We start from the raw sequence: 16,561 nt of genomic DNA on the forward strand, positions 1-16,561 counted from the left end.
GACAAAATTTCAGTGAAATTTTCTCTAAAGACAAAATTTCAGTGAAATTTTCTCTAAAGACAAAATTTCAGTGAAATTTTCTCTAAAAACAAAATTTCAGTGAAATTTTCTCTAAAGACAAAATTTCAGTGAAATTTTCTCTAAAGACAAAATTTCAGTGAAATTTTCTCTAAAGACAAAATTTCAGTGAAATTTTCTCTAAAAACAAAATTTCAGTGAAATTTTCTCTAAAGACAAAATTTCAGTGAAATTTTCTCTAAAGACAAAATTTCAGTGAAATTTTCTCTAAAGACAAAATTTCAGTGAAATTTTCTCTAAAGACAAAATTTCAGTGAAATTTTCTCTAAAGACAAAATTTCAGTGAAATTTTCTCTAAAGACAAAATTTCAGTGGAATTTTCTCTAAAGACAAAATTTCAATGAAATTTTCTCTAAAGACAAAATTTCAGTGAAATTTTCTCTAAAGACAAAATTTCAATGAAATTTTCTCTAAAGACAAAATTTCAGTGAAATTTTCTCTAAAGACAGAATTTCAGTGAAATTTTCTCTAAAGACAAAATTTCCACGAAATTTTCTCTAAAGACAAAATTTCCATGAAATTTTCTCTAAAGACAAAATTTCAGTGAAATTTTCTCTAAAGACAAAATTTCAGTGAAATTTTCTCTAAAGACCAAATTTCCATGAAATTTTCTCTAAAGACAAAATTTCCATGAAATTTTCTCTAAAGATAAAATTTTCCTGAAATTTTCTCTAAAGACAAAATTTCAGTGAAATTTTCTCTGAAGACAAAATTTCAGTGAAATTTTCTCTAAAGACAAAATTTCCGTGAAATTTTCTCTAAAGACAAAATTTCCGTGGAATTTTCTCTAAAGACAAAATTTCAGTGAAATTTTTCTCTAAAGACAAAATTTCAGTGAAATTTTCTCTAAAGACAAAATTTCAGTGAAATGTTCTCGTAAGACAAAATTTCAGTGAAATTTTCTCAAAAAACTACATTGTAACGAAAATTTCAATGAAAATGTTTCTCCTTACAACTTTTTTCAAGTGTCATATTGTACTTGCACCATAGTAAAGTGGCTTGAATGAGTGCCTGTAATGTGAAATATGATGATTCTCTTGGTCATTCGGTTCCGCTTCAACGAGTTTTACAAGCGTTTAACATGTATGTTCCTAAGTGCGAGTGCATATTTCAACAAAATGGGATTTGGGGGTTTTTTCAACAGTTTTTGTTGTGGTTTCCTTAGTGAAATCGAATGGAATGCTGTTGATGCTGTATTTGAATGCCGATAAACATCTGCAGAATTAACCAGTGATAGGTTTGAGTAATTACAGACTTTATTAAATATGATGGTGTTTGAGGAAGCTGGACATACGTTTTTTTTGGGACATATTGTAGGCAATATTTAATTTTCTTAAAAAACAATATTTTAATTAAATTTTTTTGAAGAAACAACTCAAAAAATTTTCCTCTGAAGAAAAAATTCTATGAAAGATTCTCTGAAAACAAAATGTCAATGAAATTGCAATGGAAAATAAAATTTCTACGGACAGACGGACTGACAGATGGACAGACGGACGGACGGACAGACAGACAGACAGACAGACAGACAGACCGACAGACAGACAGACAGACAGACGGACGGACAGGCGGACGAACAGACGGACGGACAGACGGATGGACAGACAGACGGACAGACAGACGGACGGACAGACAGATGGAGAGACAGACAGACAGACAGACAGACGGACAAACGGACGGACAGACGGACGGACAGACGGACGGACGGACGGACAGACGGACGGACAGACGGACGGACGGGCGGACAGATGGACAAACGGACGGACGGGCGGACAGACGGACGGACAGACGGACGGACAGACGGACGGACGGGCGGACAGATGGACAAACGGACGGACGGGCGGACAGATGGACAGACGGACGGACTGACAGATGGACAGACAGACGGACAGACAGACAGACAGACGGACGGACAGACAGATGGAGAGACAGACAGACAGACAGACAGACGGACGGACAGACGGACAGACGGACAAACGGACGGACAGACGGACAGACGGACAGACGGACGGACAGACGGACGGACAGACGGACGGACAGACGGACGGACAGACGGACGGACAGACGGACGGACGGGCGGACAGATGGACAAACGGACGGACGGGCGGACAGATGGACAGACGGACGGACTGACAGATGGACAGACAGACGGACGGACAGACGGACGGACGGACGGACGGACAGATGGACAGACGGACAGACGGACGGACGGACAGATGGACAGACGGACAGATGGACAGACAGACAGACCGACAGACAGACGGACGGACAGACGGACAGACAGACGGACGGACGGACGGACGGACGGACAGACGGACATGGCTAGATCGACATAAAATGTCACGACAATCAAGAATATATATACTTTATGGGGTCTCAGACGAATATTTCGAGAAGTTATACACAGAATGTCGAAATAAGTATACCCCCATCCTATGGTGGGGGAATACTAACTTAATTTCTTTAAATACAAAACACCCAGCAAATTATTATATTTTGTGTATACATTTCAAAAAGAGGCTCACACATATAAAAAATATATATTAAAATTACATTCCTTTGACGACTAGAGACTTCAACACGATCTTATCGAATCTCATAAAAAAGTGGCATCGTAAATTGTCCTAATTTATTTCTTAGCTTTTTTGCCCTTCTTTCCCTTTTTACCCCGGCAAACACCAGCTAAGGCGGCATCCAATTCAACTTCATCGATTTGTGTTTCTGTGGTCACCTTGCGATTTTGCAAGACAATCGGCTGCTTAGGAGTTCTCAATTCAATCTCGATGTTGTTCTTTTTATGTTGGCATTTTTGTTTGCTGCCCAATTTAACCAGGAATACATCGGTATCGGTGTCATCACAGGTTTTATAGCAAACCTTTAACGAAATAAAAAAACGAGACAGCAAAGGGGTTAACCAAAGTGAAAGGGGAATATAATTATATGACTACATCTGTAATTGTTAAAACCATTGAAAGGTGAATTTATTGATTTTCTGCCTCCCTTTTTATGGCTAATGCCAGCTTACAAAGGGATAATTTTGCTTTTATTAACTGCCAATAATGGGGTTATCTGCAGCACATTTGTGCTTGCCACAGAGTAGGGAAATATAGGGATTGCGCGAGAGATTTTTGAAGAGTTTGTTGCATAAAATCAATATGGAACATATCAAGAGGGATAACCAACAAAAAAGAGTCATTACTAAATAGCCCGCTTTGTAAGCCAACTGAAACAACTACTTATTTTTAGGCATCCCTTCGTAATGCCTTTTGCAAGGCAATGACCTAGGAAGTAAGTGCTTATTCGCATGTCAACCGGTGACTCATTTGTAAACTTGGATAAAACATTTAAACATTTCGTCGTTCTTAAATATTCTCTCACTCTATCTTTCTAACATAACAGTGGTGGAAGCTGTGAATCCTGACTATGGTCCGGATTCGACAGATAAATCTCCAACATTGTAAGGTGTGCCTGCCACAGAGTGGAGAAAATATAGGAGTTGCGCGAGAGATTTTTGGAGAGTTTGTTGCATAAAATCATATGGGGCATATCAAGAGAGATTACCAACAAAAAAGAGTCATTACTAAATAGCCCGCTTGGTAAGCCAACTGTAGCAGCTACTTATTTTTAGGCATCCCTTGGTAATGCCTTTTGCAAGGCAATGACCCAGGAAATAAGTGCTTATTCGCATGTTTGCCGGTGACTTATTTGTAAACTTGGACAAAACATTGAAACATTTCGTCGTTCTAGAATATTCTCTCGCTCTATCTTACTAACACAACAGTGGTGACAGATAAATCTCCACCATTGTAGGGCCGCTTCGCCGGCACTAATGGTCCTCCTGATGGCAGGGGAATTTGACGTGGTTCTTATCCAGGAACCATGGGTGTGTGAAGGAATAGTTCGTGGACTAAGAATACCGTGATTTAAATTACTCAAGGTTACGGGGAATGGGAGACACAGAGCCTGTATTCTTGCAAAGTGTATTCTAAATGCTTTTCTTCTTCCGTCGCTAAGCACTGAAGATTTGGTAGTAGCCAGCCTTGAAATAAACAAGTCTCATTACTGGCTGGCTTCCCTATGATCCCTATGATTCAGAGATGCCGCCTTCAAACCTTAAGTCGCTGGCTGAAGCCGCTTCTGTAGGGAAGAAGAGGCTCATTGTAGGAAGTGATGGTAATGCACATTACCAGATATGGGGAACTTCGGATGTCAACGAAAGGGGTGAGCTGCTTATCGAATATATTATAAGTTGCAATCTGGCGATTTGTAATAAAGGGGATAAACGGACCTTTATTAACAGGAACTACAGGAGGTACTAGATATTACCTTTGTATCGGAAGATATAAGCGCAAGAATATGCGACTGGGAAGTGTTGGATGACCACAACTTCTCTGATCATCGTTATATTGGTTTTAGCCTTGGAGAAAATACTGCAAAAGTGGTCCCTCGGCTACACGGAAGAAAGGTGGATTGGGATAAATTACGGCAAAAATTCTATCTATCCCTTCTACACCAGAAAAGGAAGTGGAAACTACGGAGGATATAGACATAACGGTCAAGCGGATCACGTAGACCCTAAATGACTTGCTTGTGTCATCATGCCCTAGTGCCAAGCCAAGGGGCAAACAGCGACAGCCATGGTGGACCCAAAGCTGGTTGGTCTAAGGAAGAACTACAGAAAACTTTTCAACAGAGCTATTGGGTTGCCCAAAAAGTAATTGCGTATTTTTCATATAATCGGCGTTGACAATTTTTTTCACAGCTTGTGACTCTGTAATTGCATTCTTTCTTCTGTCAGTTATCAGCTATTACTTTTAGCTTGCTTTAGAAAAAAGTGTAAAAAAAAGTATATTTGATTAAAGTACATTCTAAGTTTTATTAAAAATGCATTTACTTTCTTTTAAAAAATCCGCAATTACTTTTTGGGCAACCCAATATAAGGCTGAGCTAAGGAAATATAAGGCCGAGCGGAGAAAGGCTCAGAACAAATCCTGGGTAGAATTCTGCAGGTCCGTGGAGGATGCATCTGAGGCCTCTAGACTAAGGAAGATTCTGTCCTCGAGACCTATTACTGTGGGATGTATTCAGAAGTCATAGAATGTATGGACAATGTCTAGTGAAAAAACACTAGAACTACTCGTTGATACACATTTCCCGTGAAATTCTGCAACGGACAATGTGGCGCCAGAAGAAGTTTTCACTGATATGCATTCGTCGGAGACCATTCGGGAAATTGTGTCTGAGCCGAAAATCCTTTGGGCGATAAGAAGTTTCGACTCCCTAAAGTCACCAGGCCCTGATGATGTATCACCGGCTAAATTACAAGCTGTGTCTGATAGACTGGTTCCCTTGTCTATCAGGCCCCAGTCTAATTCTTGGGCCTCTGGACATTGAGGCTAGACAAATTGCAGTAACCACTACCGTGAGGTTAAAAGAGCTTTCTCATTGATCATGTGGCGGCTACGGACACTGTGTTATCCTTGATACAATATCCGATGTTCCAGCCAGTGTTGATTACACCCTGCCTGAGCCGCTTTTTGATAAAAAGTACTGTACCATTATTCCTGATAGAACTGATTGGAACTACGAAATCCCTGCTAACTTCTATACGGATGGCTCCAAACTAAACGATCAGGTGAGCTGTGTGGTGTACTCTAAAGATTTAGAACTGGTCATGTCAAAAGGTTCCCCGACTACTGCACTGGGTATCAAGCGGAGATCCTTGCAATTAAGGAAGTGGTGGAATGGCTAAGATATAATGTCATTACGACGATTGGCCTAAATATCTTCTCGAACAGCCAGGCAGCCATTAAATTCCTGGAGAACGTATTTATGAACAATAAAACCGCCCTCAACTGTGGCTGAACCGTTCAAAAATCGCCTGTTCTGGGTGCCGGGCCACAGAGATATCCCAGGGAATTGTAAAGCGGACGAGCTTGCGGGACTAGGAACTACCCTACACATTCCAGGAATACTGGAATGAGTGGTCATGCCTCTAGCGACATGTCAGCTAAGTTTTCAAAACCAGGCCCGAAGGACAACGAACGATAGATGGTCACAAAGAGGGGGCTGTGAGCATTCCAAAACTATGTGGCCTAATCTAGACTTGAATAGCCTACCGCTTTGCTGTCATTGGCTAAGACAGACGTCTCAGGCAATGTGTCCGTCAGGACAGGTCACTGTCCAATCGGAAAATATGCTGACAGACTGAAGGTTGCCAGCAACGACTTTTGCAGAAGCTTTGTGGACGTCGAAAAAGAAGAGACTATAGAACACCTTCTGTGTGTGTCCCGCACTAGCAGTCAAAAGTAGTTTCACTTTAGGTTCTCATATCTTTGAGAACCTGTCTGATTTAGCGGATGTGAACATTCGCAAGTTATTGGGCTTTTAAAGGCGATCTGGATGGTTCAACGGTAGGAACTAGAAGGCATCTTCCTTCTTCTGTTCCTGTGGTATCAAAATTGACGAAAATGTCTACGTGAGTCTGTTGGCAGACTGCCACTTAAACCTAACCATTATTCTCTTTTATTACTGGTAATCAGCCTTACCTGTGGTTTAGAAATAAGTCATTTTTTCTAGTCAGTCAGGTAATGCTGAGGGTAATGATATATCTACCAATGGTTATGCTGCATATAATTACATGTGCCTACTAAGTTCTTGCTGGGAATGTTCGCAACTCAGTCCGCACATAGAAAAAACTCCCCTTTTTATTACTAGTGAAACGTTAGCACATTTTCCTCTAAGAGAAAAATCTTGTCAGGACATAAAATATTTTTTTTTGGTCAACCTATTATTACTCAGCCTTCCAGTATAAACGAGAATTCTTTTACAGTAAAAACCGTTCTTTGATATTAATTGTCCTAAATTGGCATTCCTAATTGTACTTACTATGCCATGGTAAGCTGATTTTCAAAAGTAGGTCAGTCATACATCATTCTCAAGATGAAGATGATTATAGTAAATTTTTAGCTGCATCTGTATCTTTGAAGTTCATTACAGTTTCTCTGATTAACTATCATCTTATAAGTGGCAGTAAAGTTAGCATTATTGACATACTGCCACATCGATGCAATTATTTATACAAACATTTGTGGTCTTTCGTAAAGCATCGTTGCATCCGTAACTGCAGGAAGATATGTTGGCATGGTTTTGATATGTTGCAATGGAATATGGTGCAGAGGGATATGGTGCAATGGCAGATTAATTTGTGCATAAAATGATTGTGCTTTTAGCCATATAACAATTCCTCAATTTAAATTTTAAGTGTATTTTTATACCCTCCACCATAGGAGGGGGTATACTAATTCCGTCATTCCGTTTGTAACACATCGAAATATTGATCTGAAACCCAAAAAAGGATTCTTTATCGTCTTGACATTCTTAGTCGATTTAGCCATGTCCGTCCGTCTGTCTGTCGAAGGCACGCTTACTTTCGAAAGAGTAAAGCTGTGTGCTTCAAATTTTGCATTAATACTTCTTATAAGTGCAGGTAGGTTGTGAGTGTAAATTGGCCAAATCGGTTCATGTTTTGTAATAGCTGCCATACAAACCGATATGGGATCTTGACTTCTTGAACCGAAAGATGGCGCAGTTATAATCCGATTTGGCTGAAACTTTGCAAGAAATGTTTTAATTTGACCCTCAACAACTGTGCCAAGTATGGCCTAAATCGGTCCATAACCTCATATAGCTCCCATATAAATCGATTTCGGATCTTGACTTCTTGAGACTATATAAGGGCGCAATTGTTATTCAATTTAGCTGAAATTTTGCATGAATTGTTTTGGTTCAACATCAACAACTGTGCCAATTATGTGCCAAATCAACATCAACAACTGTGCCAATTATGGTTCAAATCGGTTCATAACTTGATATGGGAGCTACCATATAAACCGATTTTGGATCTTGACTTCTTGAGAATATAGAGGGCGCAATTATTATTCAATTTAACTGAAATTTTGCATGAAGTGTTTTGGTTCAACATCAACAACTGTGCCAAATATGGTTCAAATCGGTTCATAACTTGATATGGGAGCTACCATATAAACCGATTTCGAATCTTGACTTTGTGACCCTCTAGAGAGCGCAATTATTATCCGATTTGGCTGAAATTTTGCGTGAAGTGTTTTGGTTTGACCATGAACAACTGTGCCAAGTATGGCCTAAATCGGTCCATAACCTGATATAGCTCCCATATAAACCGATTTCGGATCTTGACTTCTTGAGACTATAGAGGGCGCAATTGTTATTTAATTTAGCTGAAATTTTGCATGAAGTATTTTGGTTCAACATCAACAACTGTGCCAAATATGGTTCAAATCGGTTCATAACTTAATATGGGATCTACCATATAAACCGATCTCGGATCTTGACTTCTTAAGCCGCTAGTTGGCGCAATTATCCGATTTGGCTGATGTATGAAGCATGAAGTTTTTTGTTCTTACTTCTAACAACTGCGTCAAATATGGCCCAAATCAGTCCATAACCTGATATAGCTCCCATATAAACCGATTTCGAATCTTGATTTCTTAGGCCGATAGAGGGCGCAATTATTATACGATTAGGGGAGAAATTTTGCATGAAGTGTTTTGGTTTCACCATCAACAATTGTGTCAATTATGGTTCAAATTGGTTCATAACCTGATATAGCTGCCACATAACTCTTGACTTCTTGAGCCGCTAGAGGGCGCAATTATTATTCAATTTGCCTGAAATTTTGCATGAAGTTTGGTTTGACCATCAACAACTGTGCCAAATATGGCTCAAATCGGTTGATAATCTGATATAGCTGCCATATAAACCGATTTCGTATCTCGACTTCTTAATCCGCTAGAGGCCGCAATTATTATTCGATATGGCTGAAATTTGCATGAAGTGTTTTTGTTTGACCATCAACAACTGTGCTTAATATAGCTCAAATGAAATTTTGCATGAAATGTTTTGTTCTTTCTTTTACCAATTGCGCCAAATATGGTTAAAATCGCTTCATAACCTGATATAGCTCCCATATAAACCGATTTCGGATCTTTACTTCTATAGCCGACAGAGGGCGCAATTATTATACGATTTGGGTGAAATTTGCATGAAGTGTTTTTGTTTGACCATCAACAACTGTGCTTAATATGGCTCAAATCAGTTCATAACCTGATATAAGCTCCCATATAAACCGATATCCAGATTATACTTCTTGAGCCTCTAGAGGGAGCAATTCTTATCCGATTTCGCTGAAATTGTCCACAACGAATTCTTGCCATATATGGCCTGAATCGGTTTATAACCTTATATAGCTCCCATTTTAACAGATATCTCAATTTGTATACCCATCACCATAGGATAGGGTGTATATTCATTTAGTCATTCCATTTGCAACACATCGAAATAACCAATTCCGACCCTACAAAGTATATATATATTTCGGATCGTCGTAAAATTCTAAGACGATTTAACGATGTCCGTGTGTCTGTCCGTCCGTCTGTTGTAATCACTCTACAGCCTTCAAAAGTTGAGACATTAAGCTGAAATTTGGCACAATTAGGTCTTTTTGCTGCACGCAAGTTAAGTTCTCGAATGGACCATATTTGGATATAGCTGCTATATAGACCGATCTGCCCATTAAGGGTCTGAAGCCCATAAAAGCTTTATTTATTACCCGATTGCGTTGAAATTTGAAACAGTGAGTTGTTTTAAGCCTCCCGACATCCGATCTAAATTTGGTTCAGATTGGACTATATTTAGATATAGCTGCTGTATAGACCGATCTGCCGATTAAGGGTCTGAAGCCCATAAAAGCTTTATTTATTACCCAATTGCGTTGAAATTTGAAACGGTGAGTTGTTTTAAGCCTCCCGACATCCGATCTAAATTTGGTTCAAATTGGACTATATTTAGATATAGCTGCTATATAGACCGATCTGCCGATTAAGGGTCTGAAGCCCATAAAAGCTTTATTTATTACCCGATTTCGTTGAAATTTGAAACAGTGAATTGTTTTGAGCCTCCCGACATCCGACCCAAATTTGGTTCAAATCGGACTATATTTGGATATAGCTGCCATATAGATCGATCTGCCGATTAAGGGTCTGAAGCCCATAAAAGCTTTATTTATTACCCGATTTCGTTGAAATTTGGAACAGTGAGTTGTTTAAAGCCTCCCGACATCCGATCCAAATTCGGACTATATTTGGATATAGCTGCCATATAGACCGATCTGCCGATTAAGGGTCTGAAGCCCGTAAAAGCTTTATTTATTACCCGATTTCGTTGAAATTTGAAACAGTGAATTGTTTTAAGCCTCCCGACATCCGATCCAAATTTGGTTCAGATTGGACTATATTTAGATATAGCTGCCATATAGACCGATCTGCCGGTTAAGGGTCTGGAACCTAAAAAAGCAGCATTTATTGCCAGATTTCGCTGAAATTTGGAACAGTGAGTTGTTTAAAGCCTCCCGACATCCGATCCAAATTTGGTTCAGATTGGACTATATTTAGATATAGCTGCCATATAGACCGATCTGCCGGTTAAGTGTCTGAGCCCATTAAAGCTGCATCCATTACCCGATTTCGCTGAAATTTTAAACAGGGAGTTGTTTTAAGCCATGCGGAAAGCGGATTTATTGGCTAATTTCGCTGAAACTTTTACCTGTACATGAGTTCTCGGGACCTGAATAAAACATGATCGATTCCAGCCCCTATTTAGATATAACTATGGATATAGTAGTGGAGTCATAATAAAATAGGATGATTATTATATCCTTGGTGGGCGGTATCCAAAGTTCGACGCGGCCGAACTTAACACGTTTTTCCTTGTTTTTCTTAAAGGCAAAATTATTATCCGATTTGTCTGACTTTTTTTTCGTTCGTTCCTACGCCACCATGGTGGAGGGCATATAAGTTTCGGCCCGGCTGTACTTAGCACGCTTTTATTTGTTTAATAGTAAAAATTTTAACACTTTAAACACTTACCTCAATACCCTTCTTGCGCATATCATTATCCATACCCCGCATGGCATTACGAATATCATCACCATCCACCTGAACACAACAATTCCTATTATCACTGGGATGCAGTGGAGGACATACTGTGCCATTATCTCCACCAGCACGATCACGATCACGACGGCTGCGATAACTTTCAATTTTGTTCTGTTTGTCATTACAAAAATCTTTTATCTTCGAATACGGGACATAATAACGTTCCATTGAACCACAGGTATCATTGCCCGCATATTTGATGTTTGCTCGAATTTGTGGCAATTTTGGATGGTTAATAATGTGGCCTCCGGTATGTCGTTTCATATGATTGCGAGCAAAGGAATTAGTTTGCAGAAGTTGTTTGACATCAAGAGCGGAGCCTGGATTATTATCCTGTTAAAAGGAAATAAAATTAAAAGTAAATTAAATAATAGTAAATTAAACAAATAAAAAGGCATTAAGTTCAGCCGGGCCGAACTTTGGTTTTTATATTTCTAATTGAATTTATTCTAAGTTGAAAATTACGAATGTTTCGATTAGTTACAAACAGAATGACGAAATTAGTACACCCCCCATCCTATGGTGGAGGGTATAAAAATCAATTTGTGTTTGTTTGTTTGTTTGTATGTTTGTGTGTTCCTTATTGACTCAGAAACGACTGAACCGATTTTCTTGAAATTTTCACAGATGGTCCCCGTCGTGAAAATAGGGTACTTCATTTTTTGACATCTGAAGGGGGGGGCGGACCCTCCCCCTTACCCTAATTTTCAGAAACGCCATATCTCGCAGTTGGGTGGTGCGATTTAAGCGAAATTTTGTGTGCTCTCATATAGTACCCTAAAAATAAAAATTTGGTAGCCAAATTTTGGATGGGGTACCAGTGGCGGGATGCCCCGCCCTAAAACCTACCAAACATATATTTAGACCAATCACGACAATATGGGACTCAAATGAAAGGTATTTAGGATAAGAAAACGTATCTGATATCCAATTGTGGGACCAAGTGCTAGGGCGACCATCCCAAGCCCCAAAACACCCCTAAATCGGACATATTTACCGACCACGGCAATATGGGACTCAAATGAAAGGTATTGGCGAGTAGAATACGAATCTGATATCCAAATGTTGGACCACGTTTCTGGGGGTACACCCCTTTCCCAAAACACCCCCCAAACAGGACTAATTTACTGGCCATGGGAATATGGGGCTTAAATAAAAGGTATTTGAATGTAGAATACGAAGCTGATATCCAAATATGGCATCAATTGTTTGGGAGGCGCCACTCCCAAAAAAAACATCCCCCGAAGGGGACAAATTTACCACCATAGCAATATGGGGTTCAAATGAAAGGTCTTTGAGAGTATAGCACGAAACCGATATCAATATTCTGGAAAAGTGTCTACCGGGCCTCGCCACCCCCACAACACCACCCAAATAGGAAGTATTTGCTGACTATTGCAATATGAGGCTCAAATAAGAGGGTTTTTAGAGTAGAACGAACGAATCCGATATATATTATCAAAGTCAACTGAGTGGCCACCCATCCCCCAAAAGACCCCCGAAGCCGGTCATATTTGCCGACTATGGCAATATGGGGCTCAAATTAATGGTATTTGGAAGAAGACCACGTATATGATATCCACATTAGGAACCAACTGTCTAGGGGACGTTCCACCACCATAACAACCCCTAAATAGGACGTATTTGCTCACTAAGACAATTTGGGTCTTCAAGACATTGGAGCTCGATATTCATAGTTTTTAGGGCCAACACCCCAAACTGGACACATTTGCCGACTTTTGCAATAAGGAGTCTAAATGAGATTAGAAAACGAATTTGATATCCAATTTTGAGGCCTCAAAAGATCTTTAATTATCGAAAATAAATATTCCAAGCAAACTTTTGTTCCATATAAAGTAAAAGAAGGCGCAGCAGAGCGGGCCCGGGCCAGCTAGTACCCGTATAAGAGGACAAGGGGTAATATAACAAACCTTTTCACAGCATCCTCCATTCTCTCTATCAGTGTGAAACTCTTCAGTACCATCGCGTATATTCTCCACACAGTGAGTGTCTTTTAAGACTCTTATCACCATACCACTGCCATTAAGGCAGGCTTCAAACTCATCATAGGCATCAGGACCTGGTTCAGGTTTACGTGGTGTTACAAAGCAAGGCTGTAAACAGACATCGCAAGGGTCACAAGAATTGATGTCGTCGCAGGAATTGGCTGAAAATAAGAAATTTTGAAAATCTTTGCCAATACATCTCACTCTAATTCCAAGAACATACCCCTCTATTGTTTATTATGGTAAGCTATCCTTTTTGACAGAAATTTTGTACAGAGAATTTTGAGTTTTTTATAGCTTTCCTTTTTTGTATGCTTCTTTGAACTTGCTCTAATATTCGCCACTATACTTTTTAAGTAAGTAACGCAATTTTCTCAAAGCTTTGGCTTTCGCTGTAACAAATGTGAATGTGAAGGATTAGAGGAAAACCAAAATAAGCAAAGCAAAGAAACCCGAAACTAATGTCACACGAATTTTTCTCCTAAGAGAAAGTAAAGGGCATTAAAATTTTCTCTAGAGTGAATTATCATAGATTTTTTTACTTTGGAGAAAATTTCATGAAAATTTCGTCTTTAGAGAAAATTTGATGAAAATTTCGTCTTTAGAGAAAATTTCATGAAAATTTCGTCCTTAGAAAAATTCACTGAATATTTCTCTTTAGAGAAAATTTCACTGAAATTTTGTCTTTAGAGAAAATTTCACTGAAATTTTGTCTCTAGAGAAAATTTCACTGAAATTTTGTCTTTAGAGAAAATTTCACTGAAATTTTGTCTTTAGAGAAAATTTCACTGAAATTTTGTCTTTAGAGAAAATTTCACTGAAATTTTGTCTTTAGAGAAAATTTCACTGAAATTTTGTCTTTAGAGAAAATTTCACTGAAATTTTGTCTTTAGAGAAAATTTCACTGAAATTTTGTCTTTAGAGAAAATTTCACTGAAATTTTGTCTTTAGAGAAAATTTCACTGAAATTTTGTTTTTAGAGACAATTTCACTGAAATTTTGTCTTTAGAGAAAATTTCATTGAAATTTTGTCTTTAGAGAAAATTTCACTGAAATTTTGTCTTTAGAGAAAATTTCACTGAAATTTTGTCTTTAGAGAAAATTTCACTGAAAATTCAAAATTTCACTGAAATTTTGTCTTTGGAGAAAACTTTACAGTAATTTTGTCTTTGATGAAAATTTCACTGAAATTTTGTCTTTAGAGAAAATTTCACTGAAATTTTGTCTTTAGAGAAAATTTCACTGAAATTTTGTCTTTAGAGAAAATTTCACTGAAATTTTGTCTTTAGAGAAAATTTCACTGAAATTTTGTCTTTAGAGAAAATTTCACTAAAATTTTGTCTTTAGAGCAAATTTCATGGAAATTTTGTCTTTAGAGAAAATTTCACTGAAATTTTGTCTTTAGAGAAAATTTCATGGAAATTTTGTCTTTATGGAAAACTTCACTGAAATTTTGTCTTTAGAGAAAATTTCACTGAAATTTTGTCTTTAGAGAAAATTTCACTGAAATTTTGTCTTTGGAGAAAATTTCACTGAAATTTGGTCTTTAGAGAAAATTTCACTGAAATTTTGTCTTTAGAGAAAATTTCACTAAAATTTTGTCTTTAGAGAAAATTTCACTGAAATTTTGTCTTTAGAGAAAATTTCACTGAAATTTTGTTATAGAGATAATTTCACTGAAATTTTGTTATAGAGATAATTTCACTGAGATCTCGTCTTTTGAGAAAATTTCACTGAAATTTTGTCTTTAGAGAAAGTTTTGCCGAATTTTTGTCTTTGGAGAAAGTTTCGCTGAAATTTTGTCTTTAGAGAAAATTTCACTGAAATTTTGTCTTTAGAGAAAATTTCACTGAAATTTTGTCTTTAGAGAAAATTTCACTGAAATTTTGTCTTTAGAGAAAATTTCACTGCAGTTTTGTCTATTTTTCTTCGGCTTTTTGATTTTGCTTACAGAACTATCGAATAGGGTACGTTTCTTGGAACTGTGTGTAATTTTTCATATCTTACCTTCTTCACAAGCATCTAAGGACTCATCACATGAGCCTGCACCTTCAGTCGTTTGACTGCATTCCCCAGCAGTCGCAGATTTTCCTCTGGATGTATGAGAACAGGATGATTGGCCTCTGCATGATTTTAAGTGGCACTTCAGTTGTTTACATTTGGGAGCTATTTTGGTTTAGAAAAGAAAAAAAAACTTTGAAATATTTCCAGTGTCAGGAAATCTTATGTAACACTCACCCCGTGAACATTCATCTTCCACCACATCACAGGGATATCCCTTATCAGCATTGCAGGCGAAATAGCGTTGACAGACCTGCTGCTTCTCAGTTTTACTGCCTTCACAGGCTTTAGAGGCTTCTGGACCATCTTCATCAACACTACTATCATTTCCACCACCAACACGACGAGCCGAGGTATCAACGCATTCATCATTAGGGGATTGCAAAACTTTCGATTTCGAATTGCATCTGGCTTTGGATCCTTTCGAGTAAGGAAAAGGGAATACCATCGTAGGACCATTTGCCACCAGGCGTATGATCATAACAATGTTCCCCGTTTGACTGCCTTTCAAATTGAAAATGGGCAACAAGCGCTTTGTCAGCTCCGAGGTGGGGCACAACTGTTCTCGCCTGCCCGAAGCCTCTTCATCACAATCATTGTCCACTACTTTGGAACATGCTCCCGCTTGGGGCATAGTTTGTAAATGCCGACGCATTAAATCCAACCAATTGGGATTCTTAATGTTAAAATTTTCCATGACTTTGTCAAAGAGGCCGCGTATGGGCATATCTGTGCAGCCTATCAGGAATTTACAGTTTTCAGTTTTCTTTTTGTAGACGTGTATCATCAAACGGTCATCATCCTGTAGGGGCTTGTCCAAGGAAAAAATGCAACTCTTACCACATTTCGATGCATTGGGATTGACACAATGGCCATATTCGCGATCGCATATGGAGACGAAAACGCTATTGCGAAAGGATATCTCACAGCATGTGGGATACTCCTCAGGAGCACAATGATTTGGTCGTGTCACCAACAAATCATCGACCACAAATTCGAACATATACAGGAAATTTTGTGCCATTTCTGTTTCAGATGATGTCCTTAGCAAATTTAGGAAATGAAATGAGGCTGTTTTGCGTTTATATATCGGGAAAACTGAAATCTATCGACAAATTTGTGATTTATAATTTTTTTGAATGAAATTGAAAATTTTCAATTGGAAATGTTTGGCAGAAAACGTTTGAAAATTTTTTGCATAGCTTGCTACTTTTTTTCAATGTTAAGGTGATTGCAAAGTATTTTCTTCTAGAAACCTCCCGACATAGGACAGGATATGGATACACAGATTTTTCAATTTGAGTTTGTTTGTATGTTTGTTTTGTGTAGGTTGGCCTGGAAGGAAACATAGGCTATATAATTTTTTGATATCGGAAGGGGGGC

General features: G+C 38.4%; 1 protein-coding gene across 2 annotated transcripts; it reads right to left on the reverse strand.

Moving 5' to 3' along the window:
• Positions 1 to 2,564: 2,564 nt before the first annotated feature.
• On the reverse strand, positions 2,565 to 16,561 carry LOC106094572 (uncharacterized). 2 transcript variants are annotated; one of them, XM_059370928.1, is made up of 5 exons: positions 15,356 to 16,561; positions 15,125 to 15,283; positions 13,043 to 13,284; positions 11,043 to 11,444; positions 2,565 to 2,953 (listed from the first exon to the last, which is right to left on the reverse strand). In XM_059370928.1, exons 1-5 carry the CDS (start codon positions 16,200 to 16,202, stop codon positions 2,708 to 2,710), a joined length of 1,896 nt encoding a protein of 631 aa, XP_059226911.1. In that variant the 5' UTR covers positions 16,203 to 16,561; the 3' UTR covers positions 2,565 to 2,707. The 2 variants fall into 2 exon arrangements, with proteins under 2 accessions (XP_059226911.1, XP_059226912.1); XM_059370929.1 differs by having other exon boundaries at positions 13,043 to 13,278; positions 15,356 to 16,557.

The sequence above is a fragment of the Stomoxys calcitrans genome, chromosome 1 (genome assembly GCF_963082655.1).
Source record: "Stomoxys calcitrans chromosome 1, idStoCalc2.1, whole genome shotgun sequence".
NCBI lineage: Eukaryota > Metazoa > Arthropoda > Insecta > Diptera > Muscidae > Stomoxys > Stomoxys calcitrans.

Bases quoted from the DNA above. Each gene is read 5' to 3' on its own strand.
- LOC106094572 (XM_059370928.1), bottom strand. From the start codon at position 16,202: ATGGCACAAAATTTCCTGTATATGTTCGAATTTGTGGTCGATGATTTG. The intron at 15,284-15,355 runs GTGAGTGTTACA...AAACCAAAATAG, and splicing joins GGAAGATGAATGTTCACGGG to CTCCCAAATGTAAACAACTG. The intron at 11,445-13,042 runs GTTTGTTATATT...TCCTTTTAACAG, and splicing joins ATGGAGGATGCTGTGAAAAG to GATAATAATCCAGGCTCCGC.